This window comes from Sander vitreus, chromosome 12, assembly GCF_031162955.1.
Source record: "Sander vitreus isolate 19-12246 chromosome 12, sanVit1, whole genome shotgun sequence".
In the NCBI taxonomy this organism is placed as follows: domain Eukaryota; kingdom Metazoa; phylum Chordata; class Actinopteri; order Perciformes; family Percidae; genus Sander; species Sander vitreus.
This window is the reverse complement of record NC_135866.1, coordinates 18,272,168-18,295,380: the sequence shown is the minus strand read 5'-3', so window position 1 is coordinate 18,295,380 and position 23,213 is coordinate 18,272,168. Positions and strand designations below refer to the sequence as shown.

Genomic DNA, 23,213 nt, shown 5'->3' with positions numbered 1-23,213 from the left:
TCTTCCTTGTTCTCTTGCTCTCTTGCTGTGTGACACCCTGATATTGAATTGACCTTACAGGCTGCAGAGATCGGGACATCATTAGCTGCGACCAGCCACAGACTTGCTGCTCAGGCCTGCTGCACTAAGCCACTGCCCCCGGACAGATCATATAGCACTGATAGAAACCAGCTGGGCTCAGTTACACAGCAGCCATGGTGGCAATAGAGATGTCAGCAATACAAAGAAGAGACAGGCCATTAGAAGCCCTTGCAGTGCTGTATGTAATGTCAATAGGTGTGGACTAAGGAAGACTATCTGACTGCTATGACATGACCTCATAAGGATCCTTTAAACTTACAAACCTAGAACAAATATGTATTAATATGTAACATTTTAAATATGCTGTATGAGATAACTAACATAATAACTGAATAAAGCAGCATTGCATAAGGATCATATAATTATGCCATACGGCATGTGATATGATATTCTACTATTAACTAGCATTAACAATTATGATAGAATGTACGAGTAAGTGTATGTATATCTGCAAGGGGCTTTCATCCAGACATCAAAACACATTTATAATATTTCAAACGCATTAATGTATTTTTCAATAATCTAATTACATCATCAAAATATTACATTTTGATTAAAAGTGGCATTACGATAACCTTTAACTTCAATAGTAATCCATGCTAAATTATACTTTTATGGCAGTTATTCTTTTGTACAACATTTTTCAGTTGGTCGATATCTCATTTTGGTACAAAACTCCGGTTTCTTTCTAACTCTCTGCAGACTATATCCCTCTCCCACAGCCATGATCACAGGTAAAGGATCAAGCTGAGAGGGTTTATTGTTTTTCAATAGCTGCCCTGCGGCGGAGTACTGAAGCCCTAGGTCTTAAATGACCACAGAAGGTATTGATGTTCATAAGGCACTGTTTTTGTTGTTAAATAACCAAGACAGGAAATCCAATGAAAGGGCCTGACCTTTGTCTAAGCTTCTATCATTCCACCTTCACTGGGCTGTATAAAGGCATTCTAGTATGGTGGGCCTTAATAGGAGAAAGTAAATACTTTACATGCACTTTTTGTTAAATTGGAAAAGTGCCTTCACATTACTGAGTGTTATTAATGATGGAAAGGGCTTTTATGAAAGGTTTGTCCACAGCCAGCTCCCATATGTGAACGGTTAGAATGATCACTTCCCTGAAGGCCTGAAGTCGAGGCAGGCATTGAGAGAATGATGGATTGAATTTATATTTGCTTTCTACTAGTCTCACTTCTGCTGGCATGATGAAGCTAATTTCTCTGCTTTTAAAGCAGTTTTTTCTATCTACTCTGCTTGTTACTATTTAGTCAGGAAATAGTTTTTCTCATAAGCCACCGATGCTGCAGTCTGAGTTCTTTATATCGTCTGTGAATAAGGCTCCCATTTCAGAAGATGCAGGCAGCCCCCCCGCTACTCCCCCGAACCTGTGAAAGTGAAAATTCATGCTCTTCAACAAAGAAATCACTCTCTTACACGTCTGTGTTACTCTTCCTCCCTCACTCTCCATGGACAATCAAGGTCTGAGCTCTGACCAGACCTCCAAGGCTGTTCAAGCACAAGTAGGGAATATAACGAGCCTCAGCACACATTATTGGCAAACAGTTGACTAGTACAATTTATTTTCCCTGTGGTCAAACTCAAGCAATCAACGTCCTCCCTATTACCCCTGAACTCTCTCTCTTTCAGATCACTGTCTCTCTTTCTCTGTTTCTGCTTTCAGTATGGCCTTTCAAGCTACATGTTGGCTTTGCATGTGTGGGTGTGCGAGGGCGTGAGAGAATACTTTCAGCAACTAAGATTTAAAAAAAAAAAGTGTACTATGTTATACATTCTCTCTCCCTCCCACTCTCTCTTATGCTCTCTGTCTTAGCAGCATAACCCTTATTACCCTCCTAATTGAATCATGCAATGCTTGAGTCAGCTGATCAGGCCTAGTGACCCACAATTCCTTAGTCTTGTTCTACCTCATCCCATTGTTATCGCTTCTACTGTACTGTGGCTGAGGACATGATAGCATGTCACAGGAAATAAAATGGACTGACAAGATCAGTATCTAAAACAGGGTAGTCATACATAGGTCTTACTGTGAAGAAGATAAAATATTAAATACATTTTTTCTTTGGGCGAGATAAATTGAGGGTCCTTATTCAAAGACTAAAAGCAGCCATTGGTCTTTTCAAATAAAATATATATAATGGCGTCTGCTTATCAGTATTCCTGCCAGTGATCCTCACTCAACAAAGTTGCAGTCTCCTTTGAATGCACTGCAATACCGGAGAGATGAGCGAGTAATGTTGCAGATAGCACTGTTCTCACCTTTAGATAATTTTGCGTGTGCGAGTGTCAGATGATTGCTGATTATCGAACCGCTTTACAGTTGATCTGAATCTCATCTGCACTTAACCTCATTGTTCCTGGAGCAGAGGTGAGAGGAATGTCAATTGAAGTGTGTCTTGTGCTTTCTGGCTCTGTTTCAGCTCTCTCTCGCTCTCTTTCCCTCTTTGCCATTCACTCACACGTACACGCACACACACACACACACACACACACACACACACACAAGGATACATACTGCGTGTGCACACAGAAGCAAACTCATTCAGAGCACTCTATCCCTCTCACAAACAAACACAAACATATCAAGAGCTCCTCTTTCTCCCCAACTAACATGCTCACACAAACATCCAGACTCAGTGCATGTCTATGGTACAGAGCAGACACAGGCCCATGAAAAATGCATGTCCCTTTGCGTGTTTCATAAGAAACACTCATTGGGATTCCATTCCCATCTCTGCTGAAACACCACACAGGAATATCAATTACACTGGCAATTTGGGTGACAGTGTAGGCAGGAATGGCACTGAACGAGTGTCATGATAATGAGAGGGTCATTGTCTCCTGCAGCTCTAGGGCCAACATTGCTTGCGCAGATTATAAAATACACGTTTGCCTGAATGTGATAGTAGTGTTATTGAGTACGGTGGGTGAATCATGATTGGATGTTGAGCCAACGAGGCAGTGGAAAAGCAAATAACTTTTCGAGCAGAGTGATCTCATGAAGTGGCGTATGTATGACACGCCAATTGGTATGCCGTTATTGGCGTGTTATGAAGACGCACACTCGCTTTTCAGCATGTTTATCAACGCTGTTTGGCCTCCATTGACTTACATTACCTTGCGTTTGCATGTGAATTGACGCCGTAGCGAGTAGTATGAAAGGGCGAAAATCCACATAGGGAGGTTAGTTGGGGTGGTGGATGGGTAAAACACAGGACTTGCACCCAGGAGAGCAGGGATTGAGTCCTGCATGTGATGTTTCCTTTGTTTGCCTTCGGTAGCCTCGTGATAACACGTAGCCTCACGATAACACGCCACGTGGCTTTAGAAAGTGGCGTGTATGTTTACGCTGCCGTCTGCTGTATACAGCGTAGATATACACGCAGATAGCTCAAAATGCGTACAGATAACACGCCAGTTGGCTTTAGGAAGTGTATGTTTACGCAAAGTCATGATATCACGTTGTTTCGAGGGAAAGTGGACCAACACCCGACCTGGGAGATGCTTTAGGGTTTGTAATTGTGAGGGTGGGACTACTACAGCAAGCTGCTTTATAACCAACAAGTGTTCCTAGCATTTCACTTTTACTCAAAATATTTTATGCAAAACTAAATACCTTATTGACATTTTAATTGCTTAATTTCCCTTCCTTAAACTACTAGTTTGTTCCTAGTTTTTTGCACAATGGTGTACTGATTAAAATTCCAGATATTTTCAGCAGGGCATGGATTTTTAGACTTAATTACTCCACAGCTAGCAGCGAGGGCTGCTCTCTGTTACAATCCAAAGGAGTCAACAATAATCTCAAGCAGTCTAACACACAAATCTATTAAATCATGCCCTAAACCTATTGTCAGCTAATAGGGAAACATACGTTTTATGACCTGGCTTTCAGGTATAATGACTGTAGGTGTAACATATTTGTTTTTGCATTTCTTTTGAAAAGACAGCCATGAGTTTGCTAATATATAACAGTATACACATACAATCTGCATATCTGAATGTTAAAGAAATAAATACTAAATCCACAATTGACAGTTTCCTCCATTCATAAAACCAAAAGGAGAGTAAAAGAAAGTTTTTGCAATTTTTGTGATATTAAAAAAATAGAAATGTAATTTGTCTTTGGTTATTGATACCTTTTCATAAAAAAAAAGCAGCACTGAATCACACCCCCAGAGTTCAACAAATAGCATGAAGATGAAAAAAATGTACTCACTGGATTTCATATTTCTCTCTGTATTGTATAGGCTAGTGTCCCTGAATTTAAGCCCAGATACATTTTTTATCTTGGGCATTACTCTTGTAACAACTCATTCAAATTAGTCTTCAAATTTCAAATGTAACTATACAATACCTAAGAGTTGCACCATACACATTTTATACCCTGGTTGCAATCTGTACTTATATGTGTGTATCTATTTGTTTCTTTATAGGAGAATCCTTATATGTGCAATAATGAATGTGATGCTACCACTGAGGAGCTGGCTCATCCTCCAGAGTTGATGTTTGACTTTGAGGGTCGCAATCCTACAACATTTTGGCAGTCCACCTCATGGAAGAAATACCCAAAGCCCCTCCAGGTTAACATCACGCTGTCGTGGAACAAAACCATCGAGCTGACTGACGACATCATACTGACCTTTGAATCAGGCCGACCGGAGCAGATGGTCCTGGAAAAGTCACTCGACTACGGCCGGACCTGGACCCCCTACCAGTTCTATGCCACCGACTGCCTGGACGCCTTCACCATGGAACCCAAAACAGTCAATGACCTCACCCAGCGCACCCTGCTGGATATCATCTGCACTGAGGACTACTCCCGAGGCTACGTGTGGAAGAATGACAAGACAGTACGTTTTGAGATAAAGGACCGCTTTGCCCTCTTTGCCGGGCCTCGGCTACACAACATGGCCTCACTTTACGGCCAGCTGGATACCACCAAGAACCTAAGGGACTTCTTCACCATCACTGATCTGAGGATTAAGCTGCTGAAGCCAGCCACTGGAGCCACCATGGTGGATGAGAATAACCTGTCCAGATACTTCTACGCCATCTCTGACATCAAGGTGCAGGGCAGGTAAACCCATTTATATTTCTTACTGGTTTTTGCATTGAATAAAATCTTGAAGTCTTGAAGTTTGGTCGCTTCAAAAGCTTAAGCTGTCTTTTACAGCAGCTTCAGTTTGCAGTTACGTTTTATACATTTGTAACATATCTAAAAAGGATTTGAGTTTGCTGGTAAACAAACTAAAATTATGTTTGCATGCAGTGTTTTTCACCAAAAACAACTGTGTATCCTTAAGGTCTAAACAAACATGAGTTCAAATCCTTCCTCATGAAACATTTACAGAGCTGATATTTCAATCTTGGAAATTGTGCATGGGTTACATCCATGTTTACCTGTTTGCAAGCTTCTTTACCTTTGCTAGTGCATGCTGCACTCATTTGCACAGTTGTTGACAAAACCTAAGTGGAGGTCTTTTTTTCACAAGAAACTTGCACCAAAAGAGCCTGAAATTTTCTGTAAACTAAAATTGTCCTTTGTTAGGGAAAACTACTTTTTCAAATAGCATGAATTATATGATGAGGAACTATATCAATACTCCTGAGATTCCTGTAGTCCTCAGCATAAGATAAAGTCTATCAATATTGACGGACGTTATGGATGGATTGATAGAATTTATGGCATTATAATTATCACGGAATATCAGTATTAACTGGGGATGGCCAACCTTGTGCTGTTGAGTGCCAACAGTTTGCAGGTTTTCATTCCAAACAAAGACACCACACACTAATTAACACTACTCCAAGTAGCGGGCAAGAGCTCATTATTGAAATCACCTGCTGAGGTGATCGGCTGGAATGAAAACCTGAAGACAGGGGCTTCTCCGTGGTACATGGCACCACCTCTGGTATAAACCAACCTATCCTTTCTCTCTTTTGAGTAAAAGTTGCCTTCTCTTGGTGTTGTTCTAATGGTCCAGTTTTGGCACAACAAAATCTGATGTGTTTTCCCATTTCCACAAAGGAACATCAAAAATGTTGCTAATTATGATTTTAGAAAACACCATCAACTGACTAGAAAATTGAACTGCCACAGTCTAAACATGAATGGAATTCTATAAATGCATTTCGATAAGGAGAATTCCTAATTGTGTTTAAGGCCCAGAGTAATTTCAAAACAGCTCAAAATTCTGTTTTTAAAATAACCCTAAAAAAGGAGCAGCCTCAGCAGATACTGAACTCTACTCCCCTAAATTACTTATTATAACCCTAAGTCGACAAGGACAGAAGGCTGAGATTGCCTCCTGTGAGGTGTGGTGAAGAGAAGAGTTTTAATACATGTCTCTTTGCATTTTTTATTGCAGACACACATTAAGATTCCAGAGACATCTCATAATCCCATAATATGATTATTGGGTCAGGTAACTTTGGTTACATTTTCAGTTTAAATAACAACATAGATGTTTTCTTTCGATTACTTCGACTTTTGATGAATATGTTTACATCACTACTAAACTTTGTATAATTACACAAAGTTTGTTATTGTAATTAATTAACTATTTCAAATGTATTACACCCACAGATATCACAATCCACAGTTCAAACACACATTTCTGCAATATACACTGGTCTCCTAAATCGCCAGCAGAAGTCAGCTGCTAAGGTTGTTAACAGAATCATATGTGATACAATGTTTAATACTGTTTTTTTTAGTCCAATGGAACTAGTTCAGTTTAGTTTATTTACCTTCACACAATACAGGGGACATGGAGGACACAAGACAGCAGAGAAAAGCTATAAGAATACAATACATGAACATAAAGAAATTTAAAGTATTTGTATTTGTTTTATTTTTTATCGGATGTAAAACAACTAGTGTGGAATCTTATGTGAAGCAAAATTTAGCCACAAGTCAAGTCTTGTAGGTTGTCCAGGTATATTACCATTAGCTATAGAAACAGGCAGGTTTAACGGTCTCCATGAAGACAAAAGACTTGATTTAAGTGAGACTGATAAAGTAGTTTTGAAGTTTTATTGCTCATTATGATGATTTAAGGGCTCTTTTTAGAGAAATGTCCTTAATTTTTTAGTTCTTCTGGATGAATGATTATAAGAAACGTGAGCTGTGTTTTAGGAAGGGAACCTTTTGTGTGGCTAATTTTATTTCCATAGCCTGGTTATTTTTTGCAATGTAATGTTCAGTGTAAAGTTATGTTCACGTAATAATAAACACATGAATAACAGTATGATTAATTGACAGCACATGATATATGGCTTCAGTTTCATTAAAGCTGCACTAAGCGTGGGCGCCTGGGCAGCTTACCTGGTAGAGCGCGCGCCCATATATAGAGGTTTACTCCTCAACACTTGCTGCATGTCATTCCCCCTGTCTCTCCCCTTTCATGTCTTCAGCTGTCCTATAAAAAATAAAGGCCTAAAATGCCTAAAAAATAATCTTCAAAAAAAAGAAATAACTGCACTAAGTGATTTTTGGCCACTTGGGGGCAGCAGTACAAACACGACATGGACATATAAGCTTACGTATAAGTCTAAATTTATAGCAAACTGTTGTATTCCACCAGACACGTAGCAAAATTAGCATCCATTTGGAGTCATGTTTCTTATTAATGTTAGTCAAATTTTCACTCTCCTTTTAGCTCTGGTCTGGTCAACTGAGGGGAAAACTTTTTAGCTGCTAATTATACTACGTTCAACTAGTTTATCTTTTGTCTGTCTGCCATTTCATGCTGAGTGGGTATTGTACAGTGTATCAGATTTCATAGCTGGTAAATGAGGATGATGGAATAATGCATTTGCAGGCCAGAAAACCAAAAACAATTCAAAACTGCATTAAAAAAAGGTCTGTAGAGCTGATAGAGGTGATTTCTGTTGGTTTGTTACTGCTCTTTCACATTACACATACTAATTTGATTCATTGTTAATATAAAAGATGAAGATGAAGATGCAGCTTTAGTTAAAGTATGTAATCTCTTTGAATTTGGATACTCCTCCATCTCCACTTAAGGTAAAAGTTTTCTTAATTTTCCAATTTTAAAACCTACATTTTCAGTAAGATTAAGAAGATTCCTTTGCTTATGTCATTAACACAGCTTGCAATGTTGCAGCGTATAATATATTCATCAGTGAGTCATCAAAATGCCTCTGTGATTTTCAGGGAATGGAAACATTGTCGTTTCATGATGCATGGAAATGGCCCACGTGGTAGTCATAAAGCCTCTACAGCTGCTCTTCAAATGGGACCTGTGTTGCTTGCTGCAGTTGGTTTATATGAGGATAACTTGGTTGGTAATGACCCATCAGATGGGCCCTCGGTGAATTGAAACAGTTAGTCCCTAATTAGAATTCAGTCGACTACTATGGCAGATTAGAACCATTAGCATGTTGGCTAATTGGTAGGAGACTAATCTTGTAATTAAGAGCATTTGCAGCTGATTAAATGGTAATCATCAGAGACACATTAGTGAAACGTGGAGACATTCAGAATTGCCAGGCCGTGGTTCCAAATATAGCCTTGCCCTGTTTAATAATAAGTGGAATGATGGTTTAATCTATGAGGTTTCCTTTTTTGAGCAAGCTATTTATGCTACAATTTATGCTTTAAATAACACACATTTTCAGACATCTCTAGTATGTTTTAATAATATTTGACTGCTTATTGCTAGTCACTGAACATGAGCTGTCATAACTGCAAAGAACATGACACAGCACTTCATGATGTTTGATGTATTTGATCACATGCCATGAACACATGCCATTCATAATGGTGGCAAGTGATATTTGCTATTTAGCCCTATCAGAGAGATACATGTTCTGCAGTCAGACACACTCTTCCAATATTCACACTCATACTGTAAACATGAATTGATTAGTTCTATATTGCAAGGTTTGCTACCCAGCACAGACTAGCATCTCCCACAGATATCTTATTTTACCATTCATTAGAAAAAAGTGGCAACGGGTTGGATGGGAGGAAAATAAGCTATTTTGCTCAATTTCCCATCCTGCCCCTGGGCATCAAATTCAATTTCCCCCCAAAAGTTTGCAGTGAGAAAGAAAAGAAAATAAACATGCGATTTTTGTCCAGAGGTGGATCAGTAACTCACTCGAAAGAGGGTGATAGAGACGGGTGGGGAGAGACTGATTAGAGCTCCCACCAGCCTCAGCAGCCTTCTGGCTGCAACCAAATATGAAAGCCTTATCACAGAATGACCATTCTGTCCGAGAATTCCCAGAATACTCCACAAACACTGATTAACTTGCACTCATATGCTGAATATTTGGTCAGGTAACCTGCGGATGTGTTCATGAATGTCACAGCTCTGAATGGATGGAGACCGGCATGCTTTAGAAACATCAAATTATATTTCCACAATAATCTGTGAATGGTTTTGCCTCATTTTACACTTATATTTCATTTTATGAATATGTATATATTATATATTTCAGAAATGACAAAAGTAATATGAATTTGCCAAGTTTGTGTAAGGTTCATGAGAAGCTTTGCAAATATGTATGCATTTTTCTCACAAATTAATAAGTCATTTAATTTGGGGAATCATCATCAATCTCATTTACCTCTAGCTATAAGCAAAACACTTTTTTGAGGATCATTTTGTAACTTATGAATGTTTTATATTTTAACTTTTGTCACTTTAAATACCTCCAGAGGTTATGGTGGTGGAATTTCACACAGGGGACTGGAGCTTGTGAGCGGCCATATCTTTTCTTCTCCTTTTCAGTAACACACATCGAATCCATTTCCACTGCAAACTTTCTGGTCGCTGTGAACCCCGCTCTCTTTCACAGTGAATGAAGCAATGTCTTTGGTGATTGATAACGTTACATCCGTCTCGTGTTCCGATGAGTAGAAAGCCGACTCTGAACAATAAAAACTTAGGCAATTTGAGGGGGGGGATGCCATCACTCTAGGTAGCAAAATTACCGGAATCCATCCCCTTGTTAACCTTCCATCCCCCCTCTCCATCCCCTTTGTACCCAGACACCGTCCTATCCTGACCTGGACCTATAACCGATAAATATTGAGAACTATCACATTTTGATGGAGCATTTCTGTTTGAACAGGCGTAGCTTTTCTAGCCTTTATGGCACAGGTTTAGCAGCCCAGGAAACTCACAGATTAATTGCGTGCAGATTAATTGTAAATCATCTCACATGATGCTACTCAGCCAATCAAATCTGTGCATTCTGATAAGCATTGCGACTCAAGTCATTGAGGGAGATGCACACAGGGGAGAGACGAGACCAGGGACAAGGGTCTGAGAAATAAGTGATTCAGAGAAAAGTTCATATGGCATGCTCTAAAAAGAGAACATTTCTTCAAGCAAAGTTCTTACCTCCCCCAGGAAAACTACTTGAACACAGAATTTGTGCGCACTAATTTGTGCCTTTTCTGCTTCAATTTATGGTAGAAATATCTAAGGAAAAACACAAAAGGGCACCAAGTGACAATTTAAAATATATAAAGTATAATAAGAGTAAGGCTCTATTAAATTCAAATATTTATTGTCCTGTAGATAAACTTTTCTCATTTAGTCGTATCCCTGCTGAGTCACCACGCAGGTAGACACGACTTACTCTTCCCTCCTCTTATGTCTCTTTAAGAATGAGGCTCATAACCTGCAGGCTCTTGGAAGCCATTGAGAAAAACATAATTAAACCCCAGATTTAAGTGCCCAAGGCAGGTAGAAATCAAAGCAGGCACACCGATTAAAGTAGAAATCCTAGGAAGCTTTGGATGCCACGCATGACAACATAAAAGAACCAGAGTATATGTCTCCTTAAATAATCTAAGAATTGTTGAAGAACACAAGTTTATAAAACTGGCTTTACAAGGCTTAGAATCACATTGCACTGAAACAACTGTCTAAAAATCTTCCTGTACGATGATCTTGTATCTTATATGAAAGGTTATGAGTAAAAGAAGACATGAGGAAAAGATAGAAGGGGGATTATTATTATTATATTATTATTTTTTCCACCTCTCCTGAGTAGGGAGTCGTGTGTGGCGGGGCAAGCCGTGCTATCGATCTCTAATGTTATTCCACATCAACAGAAAACAAAAACCTTGAACCGTGCAGGCTGTCCCACCTTTCACGTTTCCCTCTCCATCGTTTCTCACTTATTGATCAGATGTCTGCTGGTTAATTAAGACATGACCGCTACCGGCTGGCTACGCGGTCAGAGCTGCACATCTGCAGGGCTGCAGTGGGGCCTGGGAATGAGAGGCAGCTAATCCATAAGTGCTACTGTGCTCTTTCTCTCAAAATATCCTGAATCTTTCCTCTGAGGTATACATGAGAGATAATCAAAGGCAATTTAGATACAAAAGAATAGTTTTAGATAAGATATGAAATATTTTACTAATATTATATGCCCCCCCCATGTTCCTCTCGAGCTATAGACAAACTCTGCATTCCCCTCTTCTGATGGGAATCCTGAGCTCATAAAATGTACTGTCTCACACACGTCAACTGTATCTTACACTTAAAGAGTCTATCTACAATGTAAATGTAGCTCCTGCACAGTGCATAGGACGAGCATTGCACCGTGCTGGACCACATTTAGAAGATCTTAAAGTGCTCATATTATGCTTTTTGGCTTTTTCCCTTTAATTTATTGTGTTATATATCTTTTTTGTGCATGTTATAGGTTTACAAAGTGACAAAGCCCAAAGTCCACCCCAAAGGCACTTACCATCTCCAACAAAAAACACTGTTCATAAATTGCTCCAAACAGCTGTATTGTAGTCCAGCCTTTACTTCCATGACGAACGTGCGTCACTTTGTAACACACGTTATAATGGTTGCCTAGCTGCTAGCATGGCACGCCCTTATACTCTGCTTCTGACTGGGTAGTAGTCCTTACCTAGCTACTGCGCATGTGTGACTCCCAAAAAAGATGGAACAGAAGTTCCTCACTGGGTAGCTAAAACAGAGAGCTTAACACACAGGGTGAAAAGAGGAGCTGCAGCAATGTGTAGTACAACAAAAATATGGTGTTTTTTGAAAATTAAACCATGTAAACATATTCTGATATAACCTCTAAATACAATTATGAACCTGAAAATGAGCATAATATGAGCACTTTAACCCCTGAGGATATCTACAATATGCCTTTTAACTGTCGAAAGTATATGATATTACGCCATATGATGGACTGTATAATGTGCCAGGATATTTTCCTCCCTCATTTAAACTACTGACATTTAAATACCCTTCTCTTCTGAAGAAATAGCCTTCCTTACTATGTTTATGTGTTTCTCCCTCTCTCTCTCTAGAGCTTGCCACTTATAAATGGCAGGACAGGATACAGCATGAGAAAATAGAGCTCAACAGTCCCGCCCACAGTGGGTTCCGGAAGTAAAAATACAATGCAATTTCTCCATTGACAAATTGGAATATACGCCATAAAATCGTAACTGTCGATGATAGACTTAAAACCAGCATGCCGACATGACTAAGCGATTGTATATGCTCATATAGACGCCAAAAATCATGGGGCACTACCCTTGTTTTGAGATAAATATCTTTTATTCGCGATGTCTTGGGTAAGTACCTACAATCCTGAACAATCCCACAATCCCACGGTGATGCCTCTGATTGGTGGAACTCATGTTGGTGAGGAGGGGGGGTCAGTACCCGATCTGTGCTGCCTGCACGATCCGTCACGAGGATTTACGACACTGCACGAAGTTCTCTTAATACATCCATGTGCATGAATTACGATCTGTTCCACGCTTCTGCCGTTAGCCTCTGCCGGGAAGCTAACGTTAGTTTAGCTAACAGCTAATTCGGCTAACTGCTAGCTGACAGCTTGATTCAGTCTAAAATAGCATTAACTCAAACTTAACACTGGATAAAGCCAGCTACAGCTGACGTAACAGCCGTTATATATTTAACGGTTATTTTCAGGTTTTATTTTGAGGGTCTTTTAAAGTTATTACATGCTGTCTCAGCTAGCAGTTAGCCGAATTAACTGTTAGCTGATTTATGGGATGAGTAGTTCCTTCGCTCTGAAATGAAGATATGTACACAGTCTTGTACCTTTGACTTTTTTGGGATTTTCTGTTTTTTTACTTGAAATGATACGTTGTATGCTTATGAGTCACGTACCGTCTGGTTAGCCTAAGGCATGGTCTAAAACTCTTTATATACGGATTTTTCCAGACGTCAATGGGAGAAATGAATGGGAAATTTACTTCCGGAACCCAAGTTCTCTCAGAGGAGGGGCGGGACTGTTGAGCTCTATAAAGGATGTTGTTGAGTAGCTTGATGACATTTATTGTTGATTTTTAGCTCAATGGGTGAAAATGATTTCATTTTTTTTTACTGTTGCAAAATAGACTACGGCAAATATGGCAAAGCGTCCACAGTTGCACAGCGTGTAGCTGGGTTTTTAACCCAGCCATGTTTCATCTTTTTCCTCCCTTAGTATTTTCACATTCAAAAAGGTTTTTGAACCCAGATTCACCCTCATCTTTGAGCAATTTCTGTGTCCCTTTTGGGATATTTGCTGCCTCAGATGGATGCTTTTTGTTTTGATGCCTGGTGAACACTGTCAAAGCCTGCTGTTTATGTGAATCAGCCATTGGCAAAGTTAAATTGTTGTCCCTGACAGTTACCAGATTGACTTCATAGTTAGGTTGTGCAGAACGGTAAGCAGTAAGAATTCTGATTTTCACAGACTTTTAAATAGCTAACGAGCAAGTCGGTAACGATTATTAAGGCAGTTTATGGAAATGTGGGGGTTTAAAGGCAGAAGGAGTTTACATTCTACAAATACGCACTGAGATTTTAAGGCTGCTTTGATTGGTTTTTAAATGTCATCCCTCTACATTTTAGATTAAATCTCTCTAAATCTCTCTAATTTACCTTTAAAAGGATTTAGTGTTTTTCCACAAGAATTTTGGCATTTAAAACAGCCATCAGGTTTCACAAGACGCAGGCAAGAACCCAATAGCATCACTTTCAATCTCAAAACGATGTGCACCGTTTTGCTACAGTTTCCTGGTTGAACGACAGGTTTCCTCAGAACGGTATGAAACAGCTTTGAGATATGGTTTTTTTTCTCGTTTGTTAGGTGTGTCTCTCGTTAATTTGCTGTGTCACAGGTGATACCCAATCAGCAGAGACATGTATGTAAAAAAAGTGCTTGCGCACAGAACATGGTGTTCAAAGCACTCCCGCTACAGAAAAAATGTGTTGCTACGTTTTGTCGGGGCTGAACGTGGCCCTGGCTGAAGTTGTGAACAGCTTTTAGACCATTTAGTGCGATATGATTAAAGGGATATTTCACTGCTGGAAAGATGAATGTGTATTTAAATTGGGTCACTTATGTAGTAGAAATGTGAAATAATTTTAGAAGTTGGTGCCTTCTAGACCGAGAAAAGCCAGAAAATGTATTTTTGGCTCATGTGGATGAAAGACAGCAACTCCCAGAATGCACTTGCTTCGCGCCTACCGGTTACAGAGTGCAGTCAAGTCAAGTCAAGTGGGTTTTATTGTCATTTCAACCATATACACTGCATATAGTGAAACGAAACAACGTTTCACCGTGGCTCAAGTGGTGTTACACATTTAAAATATATAAAAACAACATTTTATAATGACATTATATAAAAACGACATTATATAAACGACATTATATAAAAACAACATTATATAAAAACGAAATAAGAGACAGGCTACATTTAGTGCACACACATAGACTATCCATAAAGTGAAAAGTAGAGCATTTAAGACAGACAAGGGACAGGCAACAGACAACAAAAGACAGGGCATAAGTAGACTTGTAACAGAGCACTGATTGGGTTAGGTTCACCGTGAGGTGAAGGTAGAATATAAGAACTTTCTTGAGATTTGCATGGTTAAAATCACCAGCAACAATAAATAGTCCATCCTGATGTGCGCTTTGGAGCTCACTGATAGCTCCGTAAAGTTCAGCTAACGCATTGGTAGCATTAGCGTTTGGTGGGATGTAAACACAGAGTATAAACACAGCCGTGAATTTGCGTGGAAATGTAGAATGGTCGGTATTTAACAGTCACAAACTCCACCAGCGGTGGGCAGTAGTTGGACACAAGCACCGCATTTCTGTGTGTTAACATATATGCACAGCCCATCTCTTACCCTACAGAGCAGCATCTCTATCTGCTTGGAAGGCTAGCAGGCTGGGTAGCTGGATTGCGGAGTCCGGTACACTGTTGTTCAGCCATGTTTCCACAACAACAAAAACACAGCAGTCTCTGAACTCACGTTGGGAGTTTCGTTGAAGTTGGATGTAGTCCAGTTTGTTGTCTAATGAGCGTATATTTGCAAGCAGGATGGATGGAACAGGTGGCCGGCTAGCGTTAGCTTTCCACCTAGCTCAAACTCCTGCCCTCGTTCCACGTTTCCGCTTCCTCACACTGCTTTTGATGTCCCCTTCCCCGGCTAGCGGCATCAAGCGTCCCCGCAGGCTGAGTTGCTGGTCTGCGTAGCAGGCAAAACTTGCGTAGTGAGTGGTGGTTCTTTTATGGGTGTGGTTCATGACCTAAATATGGCTATCCAAATTGTTTACTGAAGAGGATATCTTATATTGTCTATTATTTAAAAAAAATTAAATAAGACTAGTTGGGAAGGGATAAATTTATATGGCTGACAGCCAGAGTAAACACAGTTTTTAGTACTGGACTGGAATCTAACTTTAAATGGCTACATTGCAGTGTTGCCCTTCACATAACATATAACAGTATCAGCCAACACAAATTGCACACACTCACACATGCACACAAAAACTCACTGGCTGTTATCCAGCCTCTCACATATAGTATACACTCACACATACATACCTCCAATCCTCCAAGCCTGTGCCCTGTGAACCATCACAGCTGTAGCCAGCTTGATTGACAGAGTTTAAAAGTGCAGGTTCACACGACCCCCAGCATTACTCCGCTACCACCGTAAGGCTCTCTCTGGCTCTGCCAACGCCTTCTAACTTATCTTCCACCAGATGTCTGTCACATGCTGCAATGTTTTCTGCCAGTCATCTCCCAGTCTCCAGCGTTTAATTAGTGCTCATTAAGGCCCAGGCTTTCTTTGTAAATAATATATGGAGAGAAAGTGCATCAACATAAGCTGTCTCTGGTGGGCAGGAAGCCATGAATAGTAAAATCATCAACATCCTTTTGCTACACTTATTTTATGATCAAGCTTTACAAGCAGTGCTACAGACAAGGTTGCTGTGGCTTCGTGAGTTCAAATGGTGTATACGTGTGTTTATGTATGTGTGTCTGTGTGTGTGTGTACTTTCACCCTTTACACAGTAATAGGTAAACGCATGCAGTAAGCACCACTTGCATGCTTCTTCACACACACACACACACACACACACACACTTTCTTCACGGCTTCCTCCTTGTCTCAGTGGCTTACAGCACACATGAATGAGACGGACCTCATATTGCTTGGGTGGGTACACATTACCATACTGTATGCCTACATCAATGCACAACCTCAATAATAGGCCCCGTCATTGAAACAAATCACAGTCTTTCAGTGGCAGTGGCCCAAGCCACGTAAATTTAAATTTAATTTCGCCTCGGCAGAAAATTGGAGCAGGGGGAATTAACTTGTGAGCCGTTCCTAATATTTCTCCAACAATTTGGGCAGGCATGGCGTAGCTACTTTATATTTGGATGGAGGACGCAAACAATTTGCTTGAGATGTATAACATTACACCCCGAAGAATGACAAAATTGGCCACAGCACAGAGCGATGAAAACAAGCCTAATCGGACTCTTCAATTTCACGGTGACATAGCCTGGTGTAATGAGGTAACTCTGTGACTCTCCTCCTCTCCTCGAGAAAGAGTTCAATGCCATCCGAAATGCAAAAGGAGTCATTGTAAAGTAACGCATCAAACTCATTATGTTAGCTGGATATGCCTTGTGCCTGCTCAAATTATTGTTGTTGATGTTAGGGCCTTAAGTCTTTTATTTCCTTATCCCTGCAACTATGTGTTATGGAGTTTTCTACTGTAAAGGCTTTTTCCTTATGCTAGTTAATGAAACTAGGATGGATATTGTATTTAATTTACTGTTATGAACCTTTTACCTTCAGGGACATTTTTATAGATTTAAGATTTAACTGTGTTAACTCCATATGTATTTTCAAATCACATTATGCAAGCTGTATTAATTCTTTGAATGTTCATGAATTTTGTTTATTCCAAAAGAGTAAATACATTTTAGTAAACCAGATAACATTTAAAAAAAAATCCACAAGAAAATATCCAGTTTAGCACCTTTCAACAAATGGACTTTTTAGATTTTAGAAATACTGAGGTCATGAGTCAAATTCCCTCCCACATTCATATTTAATTTATTCAGTTAATTGTTATATTGTATTTATCTGTAAATATTTATAATAAGGTTTAAATGCTGTTTCTAAACCATATCCAAACTTATGCTTAAGTTTAAGTTTGGATGTATAATCAATCAAAACAATGGATGGTAAACACAGACCCTTGGATATTGTCATACCTATCCAACAGAACACAGTGTGTGAAAATCAAAGATGTGTGCTCTAGTAATTTGAAGTGCACAATGGGTGTACCTCAAGGATCTGTATTAGGCCCACTACTTTTTAGTCTTTACATCAATGACCTTCCACAGAATTGTCATGTAGAGGTACAACTATACGCCCACAACACTGTTCTATATACACATGCTAAATCAGCTCAGCTGGCAGCTGAGAAATTAGCTAGTGCCCTGGATGGAGTGGTCGAATGGCTAGATCAATCATGCCTCACTTTAAATTTAAGCAAAACAAAAGGCATGTTCTTTTCCAAAACCAAGCTTCACACCCCAGATGTAAACATCTGTATCAAGGGTGAACAAATTGAGACTGTCACTGAATTTAAATATCTAGGTGTTGTACTGGACTCAAATCTCAATTTCAAAAAACATATTAAGAAAATGACTAATATTATTAAATACAACATGGCAAATTTTAGACAGATTAGATCTTCTCTTTCTACAGAGGCTGCAAAGACATTTCTCCATGCTCTCATTTTCTCTCACATTTCATACTGTATTACCTGTTGGGGGCAGGCAAGTCCAACAACAATAAAGCCCTTAGAATCCTTGTACAAACAGGCTTTGAAAGTCTTCGACAAAAAGCCATTAAGGTATAAGTTAATTTACGTACTTTTGAAAACTTTAGAGTGTTTTCAAATTTGTGTACAGTCTACAAAATCCTAAATGGCTTGGCTCCTACCTGTTTGTGCAAATTTGTTACTTACCGTGCGGCTGGTTCTGTAAGGTCTACTAGAATAGCTTCCATACATAACTGTACTGTACCCTTTCGCTCTTCAGCCTTTGGGCAGGCAACTTTCTTTTTTAAAGCCCTTAACCAATGGAATACTATCCCGGACAATGTAAAAAGTTGTGGTTTGTTTAGTAGCTTCAAAGCTAATCTAAAAAATCACCTAAAAATGACTCAGCAATGCACGCACACTGTTAGTTAATCATTCCTTACAACTGTTGGTCTTACTTGTCTCTCGAGCGGGGCTGACTGTGTGTGTGTGTGTGTGTGTGTGTGTGTGTGTGTGTGTGTGTGTGTGTGTGTGTGTGTGTGTGTGTGTGAGAGAGAGTGTGTGAGTGATATGAAATGTAAAATATTGTTATTTGTTGAATGTTTTCTTTTTAGTCATTAAGCGATGTTTCAATTTTTAAAATGTTGTATTTGTATTTGTGTTTTTCGAGGGACTGCAGATGTAAATTAGCCAAAGGCTAAATCTGGTGCAATGCATCAAATGGTCACATTTATGTTTTAATTGCACATTGTCCCTTTTATAAATAAACTGGAACTGAAACTGAGACTTTTGATGACGTTGGGAAGTTGCAGGGAATTCTGGGAGTTGTTTTTATTGTTAAACACCATCGCCGTTTAGAATGCATCTGTTCACGGACGTGTTTAACATTACCCATTCAAGTTTTATTCAAGTTACCTTTAGTAACGTTTATTCATGTAATTCTAATGAAATAGCTACAGTTTCCCCAACATAATTAAATTTTTCTTGATTCGATATGTATTAGTAGCTGACCAGTTAGTGAGCAAGCAAGCACATCTGATGAACAATAAGTTACGGGAGTAAGAAACACAAGGCATTGTGAGCTAACGTTACGTACCGAGTAACGTTAGTACAGGGGAAGTGACAGGCTGTGGCTGGAAATCGGAAGAAGGATGGGAAATAGTTTTCACATGACTTTATAATCGACATCCACCAAGCCAAAGTGCTTATGTTATCATTAGTTAGCTCGTTCTGGTTTCCTAACTGCGTCACGAGTTATAGGAGCTTAGCTGGCAGCTTCATGGAGACAGCTAAAGGTAATGTTAGCTACCCTACAGCTGTCAGAGTTAGCATCGACGTCATATATTACCTTCTAACAGCTGGATTCTCAGTAACGTGACAATCTGCAAGAAACAGCTTGATTATAAATCACTAAAATAGTAGTGGCAGCACCGTTTGGCTTAGTTATCAATGCAGTTAGCATCGTGGCTAACACTGTTGTTACTTTACTTTATGACAAATCATTTCGTCTGTTCTTTCTAACATGATGTCATTGTGCTAACCGAGCAACGTTAGCCTTTACAACAGAGCAGCTTCAATACACTTGTTAGATAATGTTTCATTACAGAGTTAGCTGTTGATTTGTGTTTGTCGCTGTGTGCTCATGGTGGAATATAATGTAAACAGAGAGCGGCATGCAAGAAATGCAATGCGCCATGACGTAGATCCCCTTCAAGGCCAGGCTGATGTTGGAAGTCCCTCTAGTGGACAGAAAAGTGGCATGTGTAGCCCACCTATCCCCAGTTTAGTCAGGGGAGGGCCCTGAGTTCGTATCAGTTAACGTAGTTCACAGTAAAGAATACCTAAAGCAATGTTGTACTATTTATCTTTTACCTATTTACCTTTTAAATGTCTTGAGTTCTTTAGCCACCTTATATCATCTGTAATAACTATTATTAGACTTAGTTTACTTAACCCACTTAAATGAATGCACTGAAATGGCTTTTAAAGAATTAGCATATGGCAATGAGATATAAGTAACACATATACTAACCTTTAGCACCTTAGCTTGAAAACCTCTAGTAAAGGAAATGACAAGGGTTTAGGCCTCCTTTTCCAGGAGATCTGAGAGATCTGGATAATCATCACATAGCAGCTGACCAGTATTTAAATCGACCATGATAATCATTGTTCTTTGGCTTTTTCTGTTTTCTGTTTTTTTAGCTAGAGGAAATATTGCCATTTCCTACAGGACAGTAACAGACAAGATCCCACAACTGTAGTAAACATCATATGGAAACAGGACCAATTTCCTGATTTTTAAAAGAAATTCTCCTATATTGGTCCTTGTGTAGCTCAAATGTATCACAGTGTTCCTTCCTCTTATCTTAAAGACATCAAACAGCCTCTTTGTCATGTTAGGTGTTGGCAGAGTATTCTCTAAAACTTTCAGCAAGGCCAAAGTTTCCACCTCAACAGCCTTGATCTCTCCATATCTGTCAGAGCTATCACTGGTCAGCATATGTGAGGCTCTCAAAGTGTCTTGTCGAGTAAAGTTTCAGGAAACCTCAGTATGTATTTATACAGCATGGAGGCACATTACAGGTTCTGACCATGGGCAAATTGTATGAGGGAACAGGTGAGATATAGAGCTGAGGGAGACTGGTCTTGCTCAGTCAGTCTTAGCAGTCAGAGTAGCGGTAATGGGATGGAAATAGAATGGAAAAAGGGGCTTTCCAGTCTAAAATTCTGCCCAGACATTTTATAAAATTCTCAATAACTAATGTCTGCATACAGTACACATTTGCAGGCTTTAAGCAATGGCTTAGGAGAAGTCTCTTTTTTAAGAAAACATTTTGTAGGATGATACTAGATAATATGCAATTCTTATTATCTTTATTTTCCTTATCTTCATAGCAGTGGGGAATAATGTACAGAAATACATTTAACTATCAGCCCTTTATCAGTGTGTAACCTGGCCCTGTGAGCCTCAGGATGTATACCCTACCACAGGTGCAAACAATCAATAAGGTCACCCACACCATTACCTCCACAAAGTGAAAGAGAATCCAAGTTGAACTATAGGGACCAAGACGAAATACCAGGCACATATAGTATTGTCTATTAGTCAGCGTCAGAGTGTGCGCCCATATACAGAGGCTCAGTCCTTGATGCAGCAGCCGCGGGTTTGATTCCGACCTGCGGCCCTTTGCTGCATGTCATTCCCCTTATCTCTCCCCTTTCATGTCTAAGCTGTCCTGTCACAAATAAAGGCCTAAAATGCCAAACAAAATAAAGATATTCTCAGATTTATAGCAGCAAGGAAGCCATGAATTGAAGTGTGAAAAACAGAGAGTGCAGACTTTATCTCATAAGCATAATATCAATGTGTAGTTAGGACCTACACTGAAATGCTTTTGAAGCGATGGTTAAAAAAAACAAGGTGTCAAAGCAACTTCTCATCTAAACTTAGCCCAGTTTTAATCGAAACATCAACCAATGCTTATATTCTCCTTTAATGTCAATGGTCTGCACACGTATTAATAACAACACACAGGTGTTTATAGTTGTTCCTATTAATTGGACCTCAGGCTGAAGTTGGCAGAGCTATGCTAGGAATTATAAAAGGTCACCAAACCAACAGGCCTTTTTTACAGCAGTCACTTTGTCTTGTTAAAGTAGGAAAAGCCCAGGTGTTGCTAATGACATTAATGATGGCTCTGTTCTATTCAAGTGTCCCACAATACAAGGACACTAAAACCAATACAGCAAAATAATATTCAGCACAGTTTGCTATTTACACCTGTGCTTTTCCTATTGTTACATGTCAAAAATGGCTTCTGTGAAAAAGGCCTGTACAAATACAAACCTTTACTGGTAGGCCTACTACAGGAGAGTAAGTGACCTTGAGAGGTCTAACTAGGAAAATAATTATGTTATTATTAACACTTGTGTGGATGGACTTGTAGGGCATGTAAGAAAATCTGAAGGAAGATATCAGCTAAAATCAATCAAAGCCATATTAATCCCTATATTTTTTATGCAGATTTTCAAATAATGATGTCTACTTGAAGGCACCAGTTAACAGGACATAACTAATCACTTAATCTGCTTTTTAGACTATTAGACTCGTAGTATGGCTTTCATAACTGTGATTTCTCCCTTTTCAAACAGTTGTATTGCTTGACACTGAGTTCAGTGTAATGTATCAGCTGTTAATTTGTCTGAGAGGTAATGCGACAAGTTATATCATATTCTTAGTTTTCCACAATTACCTCAGGGCTGTATCCTTTACATGTATAACAAAGATTATTATACTTTGGCAAAATTGCAGTTTATTCCATTAAAAGTTTGATAACTGTAAATGTGGCCAAGACCAGAAAAAATATTTTACAGGAATGAGCAAAACTTAGACTTTATGAAATCAGTGGCCTTAATGTGATTTTTCTTGGAAGTCCCTGTAGGGTTTAACTTAAAAAATTAGCAAAAAAATTAGCACCCGGCGCAGCGCAAAGCCCGACATAAGTGTCTTTGCTAGTTTAAGACCGATGCAGTTGTCATTTCCCGACCAGCGCCCAATTTGTTTAAACCGCAAATGTGCCTGCGCCCATGGGCATGCTGGTTTTACAGGGAGGTGTGTTCAGGTGCATTCTTGGCATATTGCTATCTTGAGGCAGCAGAAAGTGATTGTGCCATTGACCAACAAAAACCTGGTCTAAAGTCAATAACGCAGCATTTCACTGTTATGTTAACGCCTGCTTCACCTCGTGGAGTTTTGGTGGCATAGTGCTCGTGCCATATATGATCTGCTCGCGCTCTTTCACTTCACGCACGAGCAGATCAGTTTCTTCTCCTGAAAATCTCTCCTTCCTGCTTAGCAAATCCACCATCATAATAGCAACACGCCAAGGTACAAACATGCCTGGCTTTTAAAGGGAATGAGAGATGACACTGACTGGTTTATTGCATGTTATGCCCAAAACACACCTATGATTAAGACATTAAGTACAACCCTTT

At 39.4% G+C, this 23,213-nt stretch overlaps 1 protein-coding gene across 1 annotated transcript in view; it reads left to right on the top strand.

Annotated features, from left to right (window-relative positions):
- Positions 1-23,213, top strand: part of LOC144526432 (netrin-G1-like) — a 64,326-nt gene that overhangs the window by 24,047 nt on the left and 17,066 nt on the right. Inside the window, exon 2 of the mRNA XM_078263910.1 lies at positions 4,533-5,176. Coding sequence (XP_078120036.1) covers positions 4,533-5,176 — 644 coding nt within the window. The remainder of the gene's footprint in view (positions 1-4,532; positions 5,177-23,213) is intronic.